Source organism: Pseudopodoces humilis, chromosome 25 (assembly GCF_049639895.1).
Source record: "Pseudopodoces humilis isolate 2021_Gansu_Grassland_sample_001 chromosome 25, ASM4963989v1, whole genome shotgun sequence".
Taxonomy (NCBI): Eukaryota; Metazoa; Chordata; class Aves; order Passeriformes; family Paridae; genus Pseudopodoces; species Pseudopodoces humilis.
In genome coordinates, this window is record NC_142224.1 from 4,492,302 (window position 1) to 4,515,344 (window position 23,043).

Consider the following 23,043-nt stretch of genomic DNA (forward strand, 5'->3'; position numbering starts at 1 on the left):
TCAAATCCCAGCTGTAGAGGGTGCAGCCTGCCTGTCCAAGCAATTCCAGCTTGCCCAGAACAGCCTGGATTGTGCCTGGGAGCATCCCCAGGGCTGGGCCCGTTACCTGAGTGCAGCCTGTGGCCTTGGACAGCTGCTCCTGCAGCTGAGGAATGTGTTTCTTTGTCTCCTGGATCTCCTTGAGCAGGCGGGTGGAGGGAGCTCTGCTGTACTCCTCCTGCAGGAACTGCACAAGAATTGTTTGTCTCTCTTAAATTAACACCTGCACAGCCCAGGAGCTGCTACAGAAAGTCTGTTTTACACAGCTCTGCTGATAAACTGTGATTTAACAACCCCTCTTTGCATCACTTCCCCCAGCTCTCTCCAACCTGCACAACTCCAGTACCTGCAGCCTCTCCTGCTCCTTCTGGAGCATCTTCCTCAGGATCTCCACCTTCTGGCTGTGGACGATGTTATTCTCCTCCTAGGAAATGCAGAGAGATTAAGGTTGGGTTTGCTGGGGGAGCTGAGCAGATAAGGAAAAATGGACATGTACATCTTTCACCTGCTTCCTAAAAACAGGCTCTGAAAAGCCCTATGAGAAGCAATTCAAATTCCCAACCCTATCCTATGTAGTCTTGCTTAATTTTGAACAGCTACCAACAATAGAAATAGAGGTTTTTATACTACCTCAGACAGGACTGGGTATTTTTACTTGCAAAATGCTTTTTCTTAAGCGAGTAAATACCCACTGACAGGATAAATAACCCAATGCCAGTTTCAAGTGAAAAAAAAAAAAAAAAAAAAAAAAAATTCAGGCCAAAACCACCTGATTCCATTTCTCCTTTTGGAAAGAGAGCTTCAAACCTTACCCCCATGAGCACTGGGCTGGTGATCCTCTCTGCATTCCCTGATGTGCCAGGCGAGTGGGGGGATGCCATGATGGGAGACATATGCCCAAAAGCTGCCAGATCCACGTCGGAATCCGCCAAGGGAATCTGGGGTGACCCTGGAGGGCGCCCCTGGACAGTGAGAGCTACATAGGAACCCGCTGTGGGGACACAAGGACAGGCACAGGTCACACACAGAGAGGTTTCTGTGCTTCTCTGATTTCCCTGCAGAACAGAACTCACACCATTCCTCCTCCAAATGAGCCTGAGAGCGCTACTTGCTGTAGAAATCTGCTTAAATTTCAGATATTCCCAAAAACTTGCATGAGAATCAGCCCTTACAAAGCAAGCAATCCGATTTGCAGCCCTGCAGGTTACATTTCCAGCATGCACACACACAAAATAAACCACGCCAGGCTGGAAGGAGCCATCACCACCTCCTTCCTCCTACGAGAAAATCCACCAGGAACGTATTTCCTGTAGTGCTGTGCAGGCATCACACAGCAGTGCACATCAAGTGCCTGCCCAGCTCTGGTATTTGAGGTGGAAATAAAAGGTGGGAATGCACCAGGCAAGGCTTGGTGATAATTCAAACATTAAGTTAAAGAGAAGCTACAGGAGAATATATCAGCTTAAATTCAGGATGTCAAAATAATTTCAATTTCGCTTCCCTGTTTCATGCACTCCCTTTATCTCTCAGCATTGACCTCACCCTTGGCACCTGACCAGGCCCTCGAAATGATGCCCCTGAAGGTGACACAAGAGCCACCTGCCTTTACTTACACTTGATCAGCTTGACCACCTCCAAATGGTTCGAGTGTGTCACCAGAGTCCCGTTCACCTGGGCAGGGAGGGGAGAAATTCAGTGTTTGGCTCCTGATTCCCAAAGCAGTTCCACACATTCCACCAGAAGAACAGCAGCACTTTCTTCTCCCCCATCTCCATTACTGCCTCTCTCAAGACATTACCAGATAAATTATTTATCCTTCTAACAGTTTATCTCAGTGAGCAGAGCTCTGCAAAAAGAAAACTCTGCACACACCAAGGGACCTCAAGCAGGCAGACAAACAAACAAAAAAAAGGCAATCCATCTCTGCCTGGGCAGAAAAACAACAGGGTAGCTAATTGAATTCATTAATTTCAATGCCTGGTTGGAACCCCAGCTCCATCTGTGTCAGGAGCTGCTGTAGCATTTTGCAGCAATAGTTTACAGAGTCTTTTTAAGTTACTGACTTGATTTCTTACTTGCTTGGGACTAAAAAAGAACATGGATGTGAGAGCAGTTAAGGGGAAAACAACAATTCAGGCAGGCTGTTTATTTACAGGTCATTATTAACAACTCTGCTTTCCCTCTCTTCCCTGCCATTTCTGGTTTTACTGTATTTGTGATTCTTGAACCTGGCAGGAACTTGTCCATAAAATCTAAAATGAGGATTTGGAGGAGAGTCATCCCCAGAACACTGAAGCACAGATCATTCCCAACACAAACATCACAGCAGACACATCAATGCCATCTTTTTCGGGGACAGAGCTCCTTTAGTACAAAGGACACATTTCTCTCACAATTTCCATGCCCTTACCTTGATAATTCTATCACCTGTCTGCACTCCAGCCCGCATGGCTGCTCCATCTGGAGAGGAAAGAAATCACTTAGTTCCCATTTCAATACAATCATTTAGAGCATTAATGGTTTTGAGACTTCTGTAAAACATGCAAAATACTCCTGCACCCAGCCAAGCTTCCTCTGCCAGTGAAATCTGAGTCCAGAGTGGTTCTGCTTTCAACTGGCACTGGATACACCAGGACATGATCCCACCATGTCCCAAAGGGTCCTTTCCTTCCCCTGGGATGCAAGAGGGCAACTCCAAACCCACCAGATCACAGAATCCTGGGTTGGAAAAGACCTTTGAGATCAGTAAATGCAACCCATGACCTGACACCTCCTCATCTCCTGAACCACAGCACTGAGTGTCACATCCTGTCGTGTTCTAAACACCTCCAGGGATGGAGACTCCACCCCCTCCCTGGGCAGACAACTCCAGTGCACAAGCACTCTTTCAGTGAAGAATTTTTATCCTGATTTTTATCCAGGCTAAACTTTGCCTGTCACAGCTTAAAGCTGTGTCCTCTCGTTCTCCCAGTGCCTGGGAGGAGAGACGGAGGAAAGGATTCACTGCTCAACCCTGACCTTGCACATCCCTTCCCAAGAGGCAGCCACACCACCTGGGAGGACTTTGGGGAGTTTTCTGCCCCAGCTCACACACATTTCCAGGATCCCCATGGGAAGCTGGCAGGTTTGGGGGATGCTCTCACCTTCCTTGACGGACTGCACGAAGACGGGGTTGTCCCCGCTGACCGTCAGCCCGAAGCCGTTCTCATCCCGCTGGATCACCACACACCTCTGCACCAGGCCTGGGGAGACACGGGGAGAGGGCAGCACAGAGAGGAGAGCAACACAGAGACACAAGCCAGGCATCAGTCCAAAACCTGATCCTCCCAGATAATCACAGAGCACTCAAAGGAACGGGGACAACACAGCACAGGGAGAATGTAGGAGAGACAGGAACAGGGCAGCAGTCCAGAAATGGAGAGGGATGTCAAGACAGGTCAAGCTTATTGCTCCAGCTACACAAAACAGAGATGCAGACAGCTCTGGCACGTCAGACACAACCTGAGGGAAAAGCACCTTTTAAAGAGGAGCAGCAGTACCCACACCAATGAGCAGGATTTCCCTTCGTCTGCATTAATAGTTCAGAGAGCTGTCAGGTGCTGCTGCACCACCAAGAACACCTCACAGCTTCTAAAGCTGCTCCAAAACAGAAGCACAAATCCCTCAGAGTAATACGAGGGGGTTGGGCTAAAAGAGATTTATTGATCAGGAAAAGTTCTCCCAATTCTCAGCCAAAATCTCCTCCTGAGGCACCTTCTGCTCCAGGTGAAATATTGCACAGAGCCAGAACAGCAGAGGTGAAGAAGTAAAAGCCACATTTAACTGTCCTGAACGGGACTTCTGAAATTAAATCAGTCCAGGGCCAAAAACCCAGGAGATGAGTTTGAATGTGCCCCTCCTTTAATTTGCTGCGGGACATCAAAGGCAACTTGTTTTGTTTCCTGGTACACTCAGTGTAATGTGAACACAAATGTTGCTGCAGAGATAAATTCATTTGGTAGGTGCAGCATTTGGACCAGGTGAAACACTGGGGATATCTTTTGTTCACCTGGAAATGAACCAAGGGAAAGAGAAAGCACAAGCAAGCAGCAGCCCTGGCATATTCCTTGCCAAGCACTTTCCTAGGAGCACCTGCAAAAATCCTCCCACAACGGAGCCCTCATCCTGAAAAGTGGCTTCAGGAACTCTGTAAAATGCTGCCCCAACGTTCTTTTATTTCCATCACCCTTATTTCTAACAGCTTGCTCTGCTTTTCCATTCCTAAAGGCACAATTCCTACACTGGCACCTTGAGAAAGAAATCAGAGCTCTCCCAAATTGGATTCCAAAACTGCAGTTTTGTTTGGTATGGAGGGAAGATGGGAAGTTGGGAAGATGCTGTCCCAGCCAGACTGGCTTTTCTGGAATGAGTTTTAAGGTATGAATGGTAACAGAGCAGGGAGTCATTCCCGTGTCTCACGCTGCTCCCAAACCACCACAGCTCCTTTCACTTCTCTGGAGCAACTCCCCATGGAAATGAGGAGCCTCAAGAGCCAACACTGCCTGCCCAGCCAGTCCTGCTCTCCTCCAGCGTGGCACAGATGAAAATGGGTGTGGGAGCAGTGGAAAAAGTATTCCAGGACTTGTGCAGCACTATCACATCCCAGGAATTCCCCTCCTGCCAACAAAGCAGGAGCAAAGCATGGGATATACCTGGCACCTGTAGGGGAAGGGATGGAAAGGAAAATCCCCCCACCTTTCACCCCCTGTGCTCAGGGAGAAGTGAAGGAAGGTGCCTCTCCCTGTGCACCTCCCCTTCTTTTATGTGACCAAGCTCCTTGAAGTCTCACTTCCCAAGAATGATGCCCGGGGCTGGGGTGTGGGAACTGGTGCTATTTCAGAGAAAAGCTCTTTTCCAGCTCCCTGCCAGCCCCACTCCGATGAGTAAGGCACTAAACTCAGCTTTTGACTCACGAGGACTGGCCTTGTTTAAAGCCACAGAGAGCCCCGAGTCTGCTCTGCCACTGGATTTTTTTTTCTCCAGAATAATCCTTGGATCTACTGATGAGCTCCCTCCTTGGATGAGCCCGATGCCAAAGCAGTGCCCACACAACATAAACTGACCTGGCAGAGTAGAACTGAATTTAATTCAAGTTTATTCAAGTTAAAACTCTTTCACTCCACAAGCTTCAATTTCACCCAAGACCACCTTATAAATTTAGAATGAGAAACAACTGGAATTAGGACAACTCAACCTGAAATCAGTCCGTAATTCCTTTACCCTTTAATACACTTCACCCTTCTCCTAATCCTATATAAAAGGCTGGAATTAGGTGGAGGAGACACCACACTTGACTGAGACACACTTTAGAGAGATTTTGATGAAGTTATCTGGAAGTTTCCTGGAGGTAACACTGTGACCTGCAGAACTAGACCAACTCTGACAGCACTCCCTGCCTGAAGCACCCTTCAAGTGCTTTTACTCTGCTCTTCTTGAAATATCCCACCATGATATTTCATTTTTTCCAGCTGAAACCCAGTGAGTATTACAAAGCCAACAGAATTCATCACTGACAGTACTCAAAATTAAATCAATAATCATCTTGCTCCCATTTTTGTTTTCCTTAACAGTATCTTTATGTCATGAAGTGAGGAGACATCACTTAACTATGATTTAAAATCAGTCTCTGTCCGTGTCTTGAGTGGATTCCTAAAATTCTGGAGGAAAAAGAAGCAATTTTAATGTTTTTAGTCCTCATGGAGATGAAAATTCCCCCAAACTCACTAGGATAGACTCAAGCCAGGAGTACAACGAAGCAGCCAAAGTCGTGCTGGAGTTAAAGAGGTTAAAATTAAAAGTGAAAGCAGAGAGAAAAACTTCAAGGAAAGCTGAGAGGAGCTTCAATAGGTGGCACTCGTCCCTCTCCCTTCTCCAGCCCTGCTCCAAGAGCGTCTTTGGGATGGTGGAAGGGCAAAGTCTGAACTTCTCAAGGTCACTGACAGCCCACGGCCAAAATAATTGTCTCCAACAGCCTGGCCAGACACATCTGGGCTGTCCAACAGCTTCTCTGGGAAGCTCATTTTTATTTTGCTCTCCTCTACATCCTATCTGGAAGTTATTTAATAATACAGGAATTGTTTCAGCAACAAACAGAGCTCTAAAATCCTGACTGAGAGAATGGAGAGACCGCGATGGACAGGGCAGGGAACAACCTGGGCCAGTGGAAGGTGCTCCTGGAACAAAATCATTTTTATGCATTCTTCCAACCCAAAGCAGCCTGGGATTCCATGGGATGTGAATTCCATTTCCCGAGTCTGCAGCACACGGCCCAGGAGCTGAGATTTGGGAACTAAAACCTCCCCTGGGGGCATGAGGCCACCATAGGAAAATGCAATTTAATGGAGAGATTTGAAATGAATCATTCCATAAACAAAAAGCCAAACTCCTCGGGGTTTTGAGGGTGGCTGAATGTTTCACTTCATTTGGGAAGCTGTCTATAAAATATTGTCAGAATTGCTGCTCCATAAAGAAAAACAGAACTGTTAGAAAGGCAAATTTCTCTGGAAAAACGGTGGCCACAACATAAAGACACAAAGCTGGTAAGGACTGCAAAAAAAAAACAAACCCAGAGAGAATAAGTTCCAATTTAAAAACATCTCAAATCTGGGATTTCAGAACAAAAACCGAAAACTTATCACAGCTGAAGAAAATCTATGAAAGAGTTTGTGTCAAGTCCAGGTTAATATTTAGGCCAGAAACTGATGATTGCTAAATATAGAGGAAGAGTTTTTGGAGAAAAATATTTGGATTCTCCAAAGAATTTTTGGAGACCAACCAGGTTGTGAGGAAAAGGAAACAAACTGATACTTCACCTACCACCCTGAAAGATAATTTCAGTTTAAGTTCATTTAAGAGATGAAAATGCTACTTTGGGAAAAAGATATTAAATATCATGGGAGAGCACAGCATTAATTATAGCACAATAAACTACACTCATTCTCTCTCCTGATAATCTGAATTTTGTTGAATATACAAATGTGAGATGGTTGGGTTTATGAATGAAAATATCTCACTGAGAGCTTCACATCACTATAAATTAATTTCTGTGCATCTGAACAATTTCCCTCCCTGCCTTTCTGCCCCTCCAAGCCACTCACGCACTTCAAGAAATTCTGGCTCCTGAATTAAAAATTTCAAGAGGTGAGAACAAAACCCCACCAAAGCCACACCTCCTCTTCCTGCTGTCATTCCAGCCTTCCCTATAATTCCCTTTCCAGCAGGCAGCCCCCATCCAGTCAGCAGTGCAGAAAATATCAGTACAGTATTTCTACTTGGAGGGTTTGGAATAGTTTGGTCCCTTCCAAAGCAAACAGCAGAGCTCTGCACACATTCCAGAGAAACCTGGGAAAAGCAGACAAAAGGCAGGGCAAGGCCACTGGAAAGGAAGGATGAGTGGGAGCTGCTCCCAGGGATCCTGGACACGGGGACAGCATCTGCAGGAAGTCAGAGCTCCCGTCAGGAAGTTGTGTTTGTTTCTGGCACATGTGGAAAGGCAGAGCACCGAGATGTTCCAGCAAAGCCAGCAAGTGTTTCCTGTCATTACCCCACGGCAGCGGGCAGAAATGAGCACAGGGGTCTGCTTATCCTGACTAACCTGGCTTCAGAAGCACAAAACCATCCCCAAATCCGCGCTGCTCCAGCCCTCTCTCCCTGCTCCTTCCCAGGGAGGGTGGCAGGAGGAATGACAAGCTGCAGCAAGCCAGCTCTCCCCGAGACAGGTTTCCATCAAGGCACCCTCCAAAGCTGTTTACAGCTTCTGAAGGAACACTCTCACACCCTGAGGAACGTGACTATCATATTACTTTGTGTTTTGTTTTTTTAAAAAAAAATAAGTGTATGATTCAAAATTCCAGGGGAAGTGAAGAGATCTCACAGAAAGCACAGGACACACCTCCCCCCAGACTGTACCAGCTTTTCCTCACATGCCTGTGTTGGTTTAAACTCTTCAGGGTTGGTGCTGTTTGATTATTTTTTAGTGTTTCTTGCTCTGACAGCATCACTTTGTATTCCAGAGGTGGGATAAGAAGCTGGAGCACAGCCATGAAGACCTAGCAGTTTTATTCCAGCGGAATGATAAAGCTGATGATTCTGGAAGAGTCATCCAAAATCCCACAGCAGGTTTAGCAGCAGCAATTTTCTGAACAGATTGAAATCAGAAAGTGCCACAGACTGTTTTAAACATGAATTTCAAAAAAAGCAAAATAATAAAGGAAAAGAAGGGCAACCAATGGCTGCAGTCAAGACATGCACACTTGGAAATAAGAAATGCAGCCAGATTCAGCCCAAGTCCAAGGGGCTGAAGATGCTGATAGGATCCAAAAAACAACTCGTGGATACTTGTTGCCTTCTAGAGCCTAAGGTCTGAATGCAAATATCTACAGGGACTGGAAGTGGAGTAAGTCTTTAGAGCAGGGGGAATGTCACAGCCCCAAGACTGACACAGCTGGGAGAGCTGAGGGAGCAAACAGGCCCCACACGGTGTAGGGACAGCACCAGGATGTGTGGGGATAATCCCATCCCAAGCTTGTTATGTGACATTTATTGCAGCCAGCAAGCCCAGGAGTGCAGGGTCACTCCCTGCCTCTGGGACAGAGAACAGGGAACTTCACATCCTTACATTTATTTAAATTATTCTCATTTTTCCATTTCTGTCAAAAGGAACCGCCAGAGAACACCTACAAATAATGCAGGAGGACAAATCCCTCGCTCCAGCCTCCATGGTGAGAACATGGCAGAGACTTTCCAAGAAGCACCAAGGCCTTTGGGAGCTGTGTCCTCACTGCCAGGAGCACCCAGCGACACCAGACCAAACATTTCCCAGCCACTAGCACACTACAAGCTGAGAACTGAAGCAGGATGGAAGGGCAGTCCCTGCTGCAGAGCCAACCATGCGGATCAGGGGAGGGGAAAAGTCTGGGATTCACAGACAGGAAAAGCAGGAGCTGCCCAGGGGGGAGGCTGCAGCTTTGGCTTACCATACGTCTCGGATCTACTCTCCTCAGAACTAGACTTTGTCTTCTTGGAGGAGCTATCTGCACGAGAGCAGGAGAAAAGGAGAGAGAGATATAGAAAATATGGAGACCAAACATGAGGAAAAAAAAAAAACAAAAAAAAAACCAAACTTCATGGGAAAAAAAAAACAAAACAGACTTGGATTTATCGGGTTAAATCGTGCAAAACACAAATAAGATGTGAACAAAACACAGGTGGAACACTTGGAATAAGGGGTGAATAATACACAGAGACACAGGTAGCACACAGAATCTGTTACAGGAGCTAGGACACAATCAGAGGAGTTCCCTGCAGTCACTACAGATAAAAACCAGTCCAAGCACGGAGACTCTGGCAGTGCTTCTCCCCAGAGTCAATAAAATCAGCACAGGCACAGCACTTCAGCATCCTGAATTCACCCCTCAGAAAGAGAAGGGCTTTCTGCAGGCTGCAGTGCAGAGTTCCCCCAGCAAAGCACAAACACGGGGCCAGGTAACAGCTCTCAACACTGGAGTGACTTTCTGCAAATTAAGATTACAGGATTCCTGAAGCTTGTTTCTGGAGAAATTAAATTCCTTCTACAAAATGAGTTCACAGCCTGAGACCTCCCCCAACCTGAAACCACTTTACATTACCTACCCCAAAGGACAAAGGAAAAGAAGATGAGCACTAAACCAGTTGGTTTTTTTTCCCTTACAGGATGTTTTTAACTGGCATTTAAAGCCAGTTTTCATTTATTTTGTGCACACTGGAAGGACTCATGCAGCCAGTGGCAGAAACCATTACCAGGGTGGTTAATAAACATCATCCTTGTGCACAAAAAGCCCCACACCCTAGAAGTTGTGCCCCACTTCCATTCACCTCCCCTGATTTCCCCAAGCCCCAGGGAAGAATGCACAGACAGGAAAAATGCACCTTGCATGGGGCCAGGAGGCTCAGACAGGAGCCTGGCAGGCATTTCATGAGCAAGTATTGAGTGAGAGGTTCAGAGAGAACAAGAATCCTGTGTGCACCCTCATTTCCCTAATTTGACTAAAATAAAAGTAGGCTAAATGAAAGGAGGATAGCAAACCCTTTAAAATGAGGTGCTTATCTTCAAACGCATCACAAATTCACTTTGCAAGTGGCCAAAGAGGGATCAGAATCGACTAAAGAACAAAACAAACCCCCCCAGAATTAAAACCCCAGCAGGGAAACCCAGCCCTGGCTGAGCCAACCACATCTCCAATTTCAGACTTCACTGAAGAACTCCTCACAGCTAATTACAGCCTTTGCCTCCTGACTTAGCTGGAAGTGGAAGTTGTTGTAATTATTTACTGATACACTAATCCAGGTCGATTATGAGGGTGTTTAAAATCAAGCCCACATTCATTTCAATGCCCACACTGCCTTTGCAGAACAACACAGCTCTGAAAACCACATTAAAATAATTTCTTCCTCTGCTCCCCAGTGCTTTTGTTTGGGTTTTTTTCCTCAAATTTTAGGACTTTACCTGTGGGATCGAAGTCGTGGGTGCTGCTGCAGCGCTCAACCTTCTGCTTCTTGTCTGCTGGAGACTCTCTGCTCAGAATGCTGCCGTGTCTGGGGCACAGAAAAGCACAAAATCCTCACACCAGAGCCTGCAGGAGCTGCCTGGGTGCTCACACAAACCTCACACAGCTCTGCCTGCTCACCAGAAATTCAGATTAAAACATAGGCATCGAGTTCGCTTAAAAAATTTATTCCCAGGCTGAATTCAAAGGGGAAAATGATCTCCCTTGCAATCTCTGGGAGAGGATCCAAGGTTCCAGGAACAGCCTTGGTAACCTCCAGAATTGGTAACAGCAAGTGCATTTTCTTTATCACTCTGCATCAGCCCATATTTTATCTAAAAAGCCAAATAAATTTAATGGAAAAAAACCTTCCTGAAATCTCTCCCAGCAAACTTTAAATATCTCAGCATGCCAAAACTAAAGATTTAGAATCTCCCCCGAAGGGAAGCACCTGCACATCCTGTACCAGCAGTGTCCCTTTCCTTCCCTGACCATCTCAAATCTCAGGTAAGATGAGCCCCCAGCAGTGTCACAGAATGCAAATGCTCACCCCATGCCAAGGACACCACCAATTAATCTATTTTTGGCACCTAATCCTCATCTGGATATTGATTTCCTCACATTTGTGATGGGTACTACAAGCTGTGCTTGTATACATACATATACATATATATATGTTATATATTAAACTCCTAAATTCCCCCTGCAAAAATGCTGCAGCATAATTTACAATACAGATAAAAAAAGCAAATTTCAGGAACTCACCTCGAAGGTTTTTTGAGAGGAAACCTGAAAAGAAAAAAAGGTTTTTCAGTATTTATATACATTTTTCATGAAGTGCTGGGGCAAGAAATTCAAGCCCACACAATTCAAACACCACAGAGGTGACCAGGGCAATAAATGACCTTTTATTTTTTTTAATTTTATTTAATGTTTTTAGTTTAAACAAACCAATTTGTTAATGACCAGCAGTCCCCAAGTCTGGATTAGAAAAGGACAACAGGACAGGGATAAGGAGCAGCTCCAGAGCCAGGTGGAAGGAGGCTGGAGCCAAGGGGCATTTGGAATCTTGTCCCAGATGAGTGGAAGGATGAGAGGGAAGTGCCAGGGCAGGGTCAGGCTGGGCAGCAGCAGGAATTTCCCCATGGGAAGGATTGTGGGACACTGGGAGGAGCTGCCCAGGGAGGTTTGGAGTCCCCATCCCTGGAGGTGGCATTTCTGTGCTCCTGAGCTGAGCAATGGCCCCATCCCAGAACTGCTCCAACACACAGAACTGAACCATCCTCACAGAGTTTTCCAGACCATCACAAGCAGCATTCCTTGACTGGCAGCACAGAACTGCCCCAAATGCTCCTCTTGTCACCTCCTCCCCTCTCCTTTCCTCCATAACTCCAGCTGGAGTGGCCCAGGCAGGAAAATCCCAGTCCCAAAGCTCCAGTGAGTCCCTCCCCGTTACCTGAAAGCCCCGAGTGGCTGCACAGAGCCAGCCCAACCCCTCTTTTGGATAAGAGCTGTGGATCCACCCAAAACTGGCCAGCTCCCACACGCCAATCCCCTGTGCAAACATGCACTAATATGGAACTCCAGAACCAGCATCTGATGACACATTAGGCAAGGGGAATTAAAATGTTGTCTGCCTGTTCCTGAAAATAATTATCCACGGCAAGACACTTGCCATCTTTCAGATAACAGCATTGAATTTAGCTGAACTACAACAGCAGCTTCCAAATTAAGGGGGTAGATAGGGCCTGTGATTGCATAACCAGCAAAAAGTTAATTAATTGAAGGCAAGAGGTGGTAATCCTCCTTCCTCCTGCCCCCCAAAGCTCTATTTTAATCTTAAGAGTCCGGGAAATCCAATCTGATTTAAGCAAGAAACATCCTCTCCTCGTTCTGATCTACCTGCAAAGCCACATCTCTTTAGCATCCCATCCTCCCATTTACAAATTTCAGCCAGTGAAGGAGGACTCAGTGCAAGACAGACAGATTGAATCCCAGAAGAAAGCAAACAAAAGTAATCTCGGGCCAATCTAACCCTGCCTGAACCCTGAGCAGCCACCAGATGCAGCAGCAATCAAGTGTTCCACTGAACAGCAGAAAAGAGGGGAAATAAAAAAGGAATCCAGGGAAAGACATGCAAAGATGCTTAGGATGAATTACACCCCATCTTTTTATCTGATGCAGTTGAACTTTTGAGCTGCATAAAAAACCCTAACACCATTGGTAAGTATTTTAACGAAGCATTTTAGTGACAAAGTTAATCCTACAGAGGTTTTTATCAGCACCCAGAGCTGCAGGCTCTGCTCCTGCAGCAACAGGCAGAGTTTGTGGACAACACAAAGTGAGGTCACTGCTGCACCTTTTGGGCTCTTTATTATCTGTGAAACACAAATGTCCTGTTTTCCAGGACCAGAAGCTGTGTAAAACCTTTTCTGCTTATTATACCTAAGCTGGTGATTAATTATTTAGGAAGGAATTTTAAAGTTTTTGCAAATAAAGCAGTGCTGAAAACCCTGGATTTTGTTCTGTGCTTTGATGTTAGTGGTGAATACAAAATTCTTGTGGGGTGGGAGCCAAAATGCCCTGCTGCTAATTCATAGCTGTGCCCACAGCAGGGATGGAGGCAGCAGATGATCCCAGAAAAGTCTCTGGGTGCTGCACAACCACCACTCCACTCCACGCCATCTCCTGCCTTTCCTTTGCTCCACAGGTATTCCCTAAAACCAATGGAGTAGGAAAGGGATGGGCTTTGTCCAGCCAGGCTGAAGGTGAAGCTCTCCAGCCCGCAAAAACCTCCCCTCCTGGATCTGAAATCATTCTGGGCACTGAGTTACAAAATCACAGAAATTTTAGGTGGAAGTGTCAGCTGAGCTGAGGCTACAATGCTGATCCTCGCTGGAGCATTCAGTGCCACATTCCTCCCTTTTCCTATTTCCCTGCCTGAATACCACCTGGAAGACATCCTCATTTCCCAAACACTGCGTCACCACAGCAGGAAACAGAGTAAAAATGGATAAAATCCAATCAAAGATCACAGGAAACAGAGTAAAAATGGATAAAATCCAATCAAACATCACAGAGGAGCTCCCGTGAGTTTATCTGTGTTTCAGTGCAACTGATCTTCACTGGGAAATATTATTAAATTAAAATATTAAATTTGAAAGCAGCCCTGAAAATCCCCTCACCGTGTTACAGCAACCAACACAACACAATTCAAATTAAAATATATTTCACCTCCTACTGTAAACAGCAGCAAGGCAGAGCAGGGTGTGGTGAACAGCTGGAGCCTTAATTCCAAATGGAGCTGGCAAGTTTAGGCTCCACGATAAAAACCCTGTAGACATTTTGTCTGATAACTGATGAACATCAGCACATTTTCAAACGAGTTGTTCCACTCTCCCAAATACCAGCACCAATTAAAAGCCAAGTCAGATTTTGTTTTTAAAATGCTGGGTCCGAATGATTTGAGTCATTTAAATGCATCAAATGACTACAAGTGTGTCTTCTTAGTCATGCTGCATTAGGAAAATCTATTTAAGTGAGGAAAATACACCTACAAGCAGTAACACCATGGATTAAACGTTGTATTTCAGGTTAGCTCACACATATGCACCACCAGTGCCTAATAACCACCTTGAAGCCAAGCAGAAAAAGGTAATTTGAAGACTTAATGTGTCAAAAAACACAGAGAGCAGGGAGGATTCCCAGCTTCCAGCAGTACAAAGCATTCCATTCTAGTCCGGGAGGTTGAAAATATAGCTGACCATAAATAGCACAGCATCCAGATAACCATGTTGGGGTTTTCCTTTTCCTCCCCTACTAAAATATTACCAGAATTCAAGTATCTGCTATCTCCAAAGCTGATCAAAGAGAAAAATATTTAGATTCAGACAAGGGCCTCAACCTTGGAAATATTTATTCATGTGCCTAACTTTAGTTCCAGCACTGCTCACATGCCTGAAATGAAGCTTGTGTGTGTTTGCACCCCACAAGGAGAAATTACTCCAACTTGTGCCCAGATGAGTAAGAAACGTTGTGAAACCTGTGCAGAAGAGAACAGCCAAAAACTGCTTGCTTGACAGAACTAATCTTTAATTAGGAGATGAACAGTTGCAATAGAAGCTGCTTCAGTGCTTTATTAGTTTCATTTAAATAAGATGTTGCTCGTTGCAGGGAAACCCTCTGAATGAATTATAAATTTCAAGGAAAAGCAGCCAACACAACTGACCATGACAAATTCAGGAGGAGGAACAGCCCAGGGTTGATCATTGGTCTTTTTGACACATTTAAAAGAAGAGGAAAGCCAAAGGTTATCTTGAAGTCCCCACAAAAATAAACCCCTAAACTCTGGCTTTTTAAAATCTTATCCTAACTCAGCTTTCCATGAAGTCATGAGTCAATGAGAGGCCTTTGGCCACCATCAGCTCCGTGGATTTTGGTGAAAAGTGATTTTAACTCACTCAGAATTCCAGAATGGCTTGGAAGGTCCTTAGAGCTCATCCTGCCATGGGCAAGGACACCTTCCACTATCCCAGGCTGCTCCAAGTCCCACCCAACCTGGCCTTGGACACTCCCAGGGACGGATGTTCAAGATTTTGGGAATGCTGAGCAGGATTGTTCTCTCCTCTTGCTCATACATCCCCAGACAGATCCTGGGAAAACCAAAGTCTGCTCCTGGGTGACAGATAAAAATCACTGAACAATTGCAGGACTAGTCCTAGTGCATCCAGCTCCTTTAATATCTATTAAACTTCATTTTTAACACCCTGATTGGACCTCACCAACAGCACTCAGAGAAATGATGCAACTTCTGTCAAATCTAGGAGGTTTTAAGTGCCCTGTAAGCACAGTAAGCATTGACATAAATGCTATTCTGCAAATAACTCCCAGAATTTCATCTTGGAAGAGACAGAATGAAAGAAAAACAAGGAAGGGGATCTGTTTTCCAGGGTTGTGAAGGCACAGATCCACCAGAGCAGCTTTTTAGAAGCCCTGACAAAGGTTTCAGGGGAGAGTGCTGACACAAACAGCACCAACACGACCTTTCCACTGAGCTGAAGAAAGTTTTGTATCCTGAGGAAAAGGGCACAGGGCAGCAGGAGAGCCAAAGGAGCAGAGAGGTAACAACAGACAGGCAGATCCAGGGAAAACACAGATGCAGCAAGCAGGAGGAAACACATCCAGCAGCTGGAACCACACCAGCCAGGCTGGGACAGTCCTGATCCAGCACAGTCCATTCACCTCAGCATCAACCCACGGGAAGAGCAGCTTTCTGCTGGATCACTTTTTCCACGGATCAAAGCACAGAAGCTCAGGAAACCACTGAGGTTTTTCCCTAAATAAAAACAAACAACAACAACAAAACCCATTGCACACTGATGGCAACAGGTTGGACACAGGGAGCAGGGAAACAGGGATCCGAATGGGGAGGATTCCTGGGAGCTGTCAGAGCCTACAGATGGATTTTAGGGACTTGCAAGGAGGCAGGAGGGAGGGAGCACTGCGAGCTCCGTGTTATTTTTGTGGGAGTCCGAGGCAGGCAGCACAGCTGACGCAGTGACTCATGGAGGAATCCTCCCTGGCATTATTAACCTTGCACTGCTGACAGCTCCATGGACAGGAGCTGCCTTCAGAGAAGAAACACAGGAAATTTAGGGTTGGAGAGCCCACACCTTGTGTGTCAAACCCCCCAAACATCCCCAGCAGCCTCAGCGCTGCATTTGCCTTAATAAAGCATCAGCAAATGCCTCCCACTCAATATCATATCATTTTTCAGGCCACTAATGTCTCTACCCATAACCAGAATATGCCATTCCATTTTCCTTTTAGGAGAGAAAATGCAGAGTAGCCAATACAGCCCATCAGCATATTTCCTGATGGATCAGGAGATGGATCAATGCAAGGGACTGGTGCTATGGCAACCAATGTGCTGAGCAAAACACTTAAACTAGGTTAAGATGAATTTGATAAAAATCAAAGTCTGGAAGGCTGGCAAGTTCCATCTGTAAGATGGGGAGGGTCAGGGCTCCAAGAGGGAGGCATTTCTACGGAGAAAGAGAATTCACTGGTGCCTTGCCTTCACAGGATGCTTCTAAAAATTAAATACCCATCTACAGATTTCTCTTTTGTTCTTGTGGTTTGGCTCTGGGTGAGGGCATCATCAAGAGGGGTGAAGAGAAGGGGGCAGCATGAGAATGGAACAAGAAGAGAGGAAAAAGAAACCAGCTTGAAATTATGAAAGAAAAAGAGAACGCAAAGATAAATCTTCTCCATAAAACAAACAGCAAGAATTTGGAGATTTGCCTCCACACATGGAATTTCCTGATGATACAGGAATGTATCATCCTCCAGTGTCCTTCAAAAATGACAAGCAGGCTACTCTGGGTTTACTACAGCCAGCTGTAGCTCCTTCCTCAGGGTCCTTCCCTGTAAAACACTGAGATGGGAAGGGTTTCGGTCTCTCTGTGAACAGCAACATTCGGAAAAGGAAGAAGAAAAGCATCTCCAGAGAAGTTTCATCCACAGTTCAGTCATTCAGTCCCAGCCCAAGCAAGTGCCTCAGCTATTTTCCATGACACAAGCACTTGGATTTTTCCAAGAGCTGATGTCAGGGCTTTTCATGGAGAAAGAGCTGCATTTACTGGGCAGGCAAGGAAGGAGGGCTTCCCCAGCAGCCATTCTCAATGTGGCCTTTGTGCTGCTCCGCTGCTCAGGCCAGGACCCTGCAAGAACTTTGAGTCCCCGCAGAAACTCTCCAGAGGGGAGGGGACAGGGACATTTTCAGCAGCCAGGGCTGTTCTTCCACTCCTGACTGACTTCCAAGGCTCAGAAGCAGCAGCAGCTTTCCCTCTGCACGCCCTGAAGTTGTCACACAAGGCCATTTATTGTTTAATATCCCTACAAGGGCCTGGAAGTAGCCAAACAAATGAGAACTGGGGAGGGGGGCACTGGAGGGAACATAAATAAACCAGGTTGCTCATGTTTCCTTAATGCTGCCTTTAGATTCAGACTAAAAGCAAGATTTGAGTAATAGGGCTAAGGTTTGGCCACTGAATGTAGCTCAGAGCAAACACAAACCCCGCTCAGAAATTGGTGGGGAACAGAGGTTGCCAAATCCCAGGCAATTTCCTACTGGTTTCCCAACGTGACTGGTTACAAATTACTGAATCTCTCAGTTTTCACCTCTGGGAAAGAAAAAAATTGACAGCTTCAAAAGGGAAAAAAAATTAAACACCACAAATGCTGAAAGAGGCCAAGTGTTTTTCTAAAAAGACTTCCAGAAAATGTTATCATCACAAAAATTTTCACAAAACGAGCTCATGGCAGAAAAGAAACATTCAGGATTTTTCCTTTCCAAGCTTTTACTGCATGACCCATTTAACACAAGTGACCAGGTACAGGAGAAAGGTCAAGCTTGTGATTTCAGAACTTATGACCCAGTTTTCTCACTCATTTATTTATTTTGAAGTAGACCATAGACAAATATTCCCAGGCCTAGAGAGCTTAAGCTTCCCTGAAGCAAGAACAAACTGAAATATGTGGTTGGGCCACACTAGAAGAGCCCCAAAATACCCCATTTTCTCCATACTTTCACATCATCTTTGCATCCTGAGCTTTTGCTGTTTGGAAGAAGGGAAGAGGGGTAGAACACATTTGTTGTGATTCATTCCTCCAGCTTTCACCTCTGAAAAATCCTTTTAAACCCCTTTGCCCACAGCCTGAAAGAATCAAATCAAGCACCAGGGTTTCTTGCACAGACAGGGCGTGGAGTCCAAATTAACCTGCCCTCCCTAAACTGCAGCTAATTACAGGGAAATGAAATGTTTGCTTTGCTTGCCAATAATTGCAACGCAGAGCTGGCTCGGTGGCAGCAGCACCGCTCCTCCTCCACGGTGTCTGCAACAGCTAACAGTGAACTGCCCCAAAAAATCAAAGGAATAAGACAATTTTGTTCTCCTAAGCAGAGCAGAGAGACCCAAAGCTGTGCAGTGCCTCGGGATTTGCTTTCACCTGACACACACACACACACGCCCAGGGCTGGCATCACTCGTGCTGCCCCAGCGTGGGGAGCACTTTTTGCATTTCATTAGGCACCAAGCCTAGTTCCTTATTAATGCCATACCCAGCTTGTGGTTGTTATGAACCAGCAACGAGCCTGGTGTGGAAACAGTCCTTAAAAACAGCAAAAGACAGCAATTAGAAAGGGAGGAGAGGAAAAAAAAAACACAACACCAACCCCAACACACGTAATACAACTGGAAATGTCGCTTTCAAAATAGCGTAACGCTGACTCCAATTAGGCAGCTTTAGGTTTTGCAAATATATGTACAAGGTTCAGAGGCACAGAGGAGAGTATCTGGCCCAGAGTTCACATTTCTGGGGAGTGAGTGCAGCTGCCTGGCACAGGAACACCACACCTCCGTGGCCTGGAACTACTGAGAGTGCTCTCAAGAACCTGCAGTGAGACATTTATTGTTCTTCCTGTGTGTCTTTCAAAAGATGTTTTGAAGAACTGACAAGGCCGAGCTGTCGTCGTGCTCCTCAGCATTATCAGCTTTGCCTGGTTTCTTGTGTCACTGCCACCAAGGGGAGCAGAGGAAAAGCTGGGAGAACTGGGATTGTTCGGCCTGGAGAAGAAAAGGCTTTGGGGTGACCTCACTGTGGCCTTGCAGGACACGAAGGAGCTGCAGGAAAGACGGAGAGACTCTTTACAAGGGCCTGGAGTGACAGGACACAGGGAATGGCTCCAAACTGCCAGAGAGCAGGGTTAGGTTGGGTATTGGGAAGGAATTGTTCCCTGGGAGGGTGGGCAGGCCCTGGCACAGGTGCCCAGAGAAGTTGGGGCATCCCTGGATCCCTGGAAGTGCCCAAGGCCAGGTTGGAACAAGCTGGGGTAGTGGAAGGTGCCCCTGCCCATGGGACTGGGATGATCTTTAAGGTTCTTTCCAACCCAAACCATCCTGGAATGCTGTGATTTCCTCTGACACAGATGTAGCTACGACCTGACAACATCAGCAGCAGCACAAGAGCTCAGCAGCACCTTCCCCTGTGGGTTCACACATCCCCAAGCTGTTCCCAGTTCCTCTGACCTACTGCACAACCCAAAAGTTCCCTTAAGTTACTCCTGTGACAAACGAGGTCAGCAGACACCTTGTGATAATTTAAATTTTCCTCCAGCCCTCGTTAGGTTGTTGTAAAGGTTGACGTGCGTTTACTGCTCTGGAAATGTAAGCCAAGACTTGCCTGCTCATCAGAACCAGCAGTTTATGAGCTCAAAGCTAAGCAGACACTCAACCCAAAAGCATTTCCAGCCCTGCCTTCCTTTCTCCCACTCAGTGACGAACCTTTGGCCAAATTACACCCATTCTGCATGGGATGTGCAGACAGCATCCACCCCCTCTGACCTCTGCAGAGCTTCTAAATGTTTCCCAGCTGCCATAAACTAATTTACAGTTAATATGTCTAAAACCACCCAAAGGCAGAGCGCTCCCAGTGGCTTAATTTACACCAAGGGAAAAATTGGATCCACAGTTTTACAAAGGAAAGCTGCAGCATGGAGAGAATCAAGAAATCATTACCACAGTGTTGCTTAACCTGTACAGTGTATTTTTAGCTCTTAGTCCTTCACAGCTAATTCTGCTGAAGTTTTACTCCTGTAGATACAAACACCAAGGGCAACAAAACTATTTGAGCCTAAATTCCAAGTATGCAACTAAATGAGCATTTCACCTTGCTGGCTTCCACATATCCCAGCAGGGTTTCTGTCCCAGCATTCCCTCAGATTTTAGAAGCATCCACGGAAAGTTTCTCCACCATACACTGCAGTTTTCCAAAAAAAGAAAATGTGATGTCAGCTGAGCTATAAAGAGATTAGCAGTGCTGAAGCTCTCTCAGTTGTTTAAATGGCCTAAGAGAAAGAAAAAGGCTTCTAGGACATGCAAACCAATTTTTTCTCCCCTGAAACGCAGCTCTGGCCCATAAAACACAAGAGAAAAGATGCACATAGCACACATTGCATGAGGAGGGGAAAAAATGTACACAGGCATCTGTGGCATGCTTTCCTCCTTCCCATTTCATCTCCCCTCCATCTAAACTACAGCACAAATCCAGAAAGACTGACTGGGAGGGACTGAGCAGAACACAGGATTCGGATTTCTCGGCAACATCAAGCCCTGCTTCTTCGACTGTAAAATGGAAGATAAAAATCCAGGAGTGAAGCTCCTTGTAAAATGGCTCAAGATCCTGAGAACAGGCTGTGAGTCAAACCCAGAGCTATTAATAGGTCTCTGGATGTGTCTGTATTAGTATTTGCCTCTTGGGTCTCGTAAAATAAATAAAAATACAAGCAAAAGGAAAAGAAAAAAAACCAAAAAAAATCCTAAACAAATATTTATTCAGGAAAGCTCCCAGCTGCTAAAAGGTGACTGCAGCAAATTCCCCAAGATATGTGGAATGGGTATGGAGATAACCAAGGCAGCAGAAACTGCAATGCCAGATTGGAGTTGTTTCCCCACTGGGTTCAGTGACACCTTCAGCTCGTGGTGCCTCCCCCTCACCAGGCAGGGTGATGAGAACTGCCAGCCCTCACTGGCTGTATTTGTGTTTATATTCAAAAAAAAACAAATCCCCCCAGCATCTCACAGCCTTTCTACATCACAACCTCACAGATCAGTACCAAATACTGCATTTTCTCTCAGTGCTGATGGCTGTCACTGTAGCAACATTGCTTCAAATCTGTCCACACCATCACTGTGACTGATACAATTTGTTTAAATTTTAGGACACTTTACAATAAAATAAAATAACCAAAACAAATAAATCAGTGAAAAATGTATTCAGAAAAATAAACCCCACCCAAAACACTCAGAGATGGTTGCTTGAGCACCAACAGCTAATTTAACATCAACATGCATAAAATATCAGCTTATCAAAAATCACATTCCCTGTGGCTGGTGAGGAGGGTCTGGTATGGAATTACTGGGAAATGGAAAGAAGGGAGTGCTGCCAGCATCTACATCTAAAGCATCTTTCCAGGCTGTCAAAACCTTTGTTCTTGAGCTCAGACACCAAGACATAGATTTTCACAGCAAACACATTAAACTGGCCATTTTGACAACGAAAATACAAAGGAGTAACTCAGTTTCACATAGCAGCTATTAAAAGAGGAAAGGGGAAAAAAAGGAGACAAACCTCCCCTCCCATCCTTTTTTCCAGTAGATATTAAAGGAAAAAAAAATCCTTTCTCTCTGCTGTGCATTCAGGGAAGGTATTCCTGGCTCAGGGAATAGGAACAAAGGCTCTGTATTACCTGTTCCACACGCCAAAGTCAGCTGAGCAGGGACATCCCAAAAGCCCATTCCCAGGGGGAGTGCTCTGATCCCAAATCCTCCCCAAGGAGCCTGAGCTGCCCCCTTTGGCAGCTTCCCGGTGTTTTCAGGCTTCTCCTCGGGTATCCTTGGGAGGCATCTGCCTGATTGTTCACTGACCACTCAGAGGAGGGAAGAAACTCCACCTCTTCTCTCCCACCTCCTCCCAAGCAGCATCAGCCGGGGCTGCTCATGGGCACAGGGAGAGCAGCATCCATGGCCAGCCCACAGCAACAGGGAAGCAGGAGGGAGAGAGAGAGAGCTGGGATTTTAAAATTCACCATTTCCAGCTGTCCTGGCGGGCAGAAAAATATAAATTTATATTTATGTATATGTGGTGGATGGGTATGTTTGTTCTGTGTGCATCTATATAAACATATATATATATACACACACATATATATATATATATATATACAAATACAGATTTGTGTGCATTCCCACTATGAAATCCCAGCACTGATCCACGGAGCTGCATCACGAGGCACAGGAACAAAGGCTTGGCAGAGGGCACTGAGATTTTCCCTTCAATCCACTTCCAGCCTTTCCCAGGGTCACGCTGTGCCACACTGGGCACGTCATTTGGCTTTCCGGGCGTTTTACAACGCGTGGCACCTGGAAAATCAGAGCCCAGCAGCAGGAAAACACAACCTCTGGATTGTTTCAGGAGTGGGCAGGCAGGGAAAAAGGGAGAACCAAGCACTGCTCCCCTCTGCCACGCACAGAGGGAAAATTCAGAGGTCAAACCAGAGGGGCTGTGAGGTTTTTGAGCTTCCCCGAGTGGTCAAGCCCTGGGGAAGGATTGCAGGGTGAAGGGGCTGTTTTCTTTTTCTGCCCCAATAACCTAATGAAGTTTGGGAGCAGTGCTGGCGGGATAGAAATTTCTTCACGCTACACTGTCTGTTTGTGTTTGATTAATGTAAATCTTCCCAGGGCTCCGAGCACGCCCCGGGCTCCGGCTCTCCATTAACAATCGGCCAAACTGCCACGTACAGACAGAGCAGGGAAAAACCAAGATCTCTATTTTAGTCCTTGCCATAAACCCCAGAGAACTCCACCAAACTCATTTTTGGTGA

The 23,043-nt window shown here is 45.9% G+C and overlaps 1 protein-coding gene across 5 annotated transcripts in view; it reads right to left on the bottom strand.

Annotated features, from left to right (window-relative positions):
* ARHGEF12 (Rho guanine nucleotide exchange factor 12) overlaps window positions 1-23,043 on the bottom strand; it is a 67,747-nt gene that overhangs the window by 24,853 nt on the left and 19,851 nt on the right. For 2 of the 5 annotated variants that reach the window (XM_014257370.2, XM_088066773.1), the window contains exons 2-10: window positions 11,367-11,390; window positions 10,562-10,650; window positions 9,054-9,110; window positions 3,183-3,281; window positions 2,450-2,499; window positions 1,653-1,710; window positions 852-1,030; window positions 386-463; window positions 107-226 (exon numbers count right to left, since the gene is read on the bottom strand). In XM_014257370.2, the coding sequence (XP_014112845.2) occupies window positions 107-226; window positions 386-463; window positions 852-1,030; window positions 1,653-1,710; window positions 2,450-2,499; window positions 3,183-3,281; window positions 9,054-9,110; window positions 10,562-10,650; window positions 11,367-11,390 (754 nt within the window). Of the gene's footprint in view, window positions 1-106; window positions 227-385; window positions 464-851; window positions 1,031-1,652; window positions 1,711-2,449; window positions 2,500-3,182; window positions 3,282-9,053; window positions 9,111-10,561; window positions 10,651-11,366; window positions 11,391-21,909; window positions 22,023-23,043 lie in introns of those variants that run through there. The other 3 variants (XM_088066771.1, XM_014257371.2, XM_088066772.1) reach the window with 2 other exon arrangements.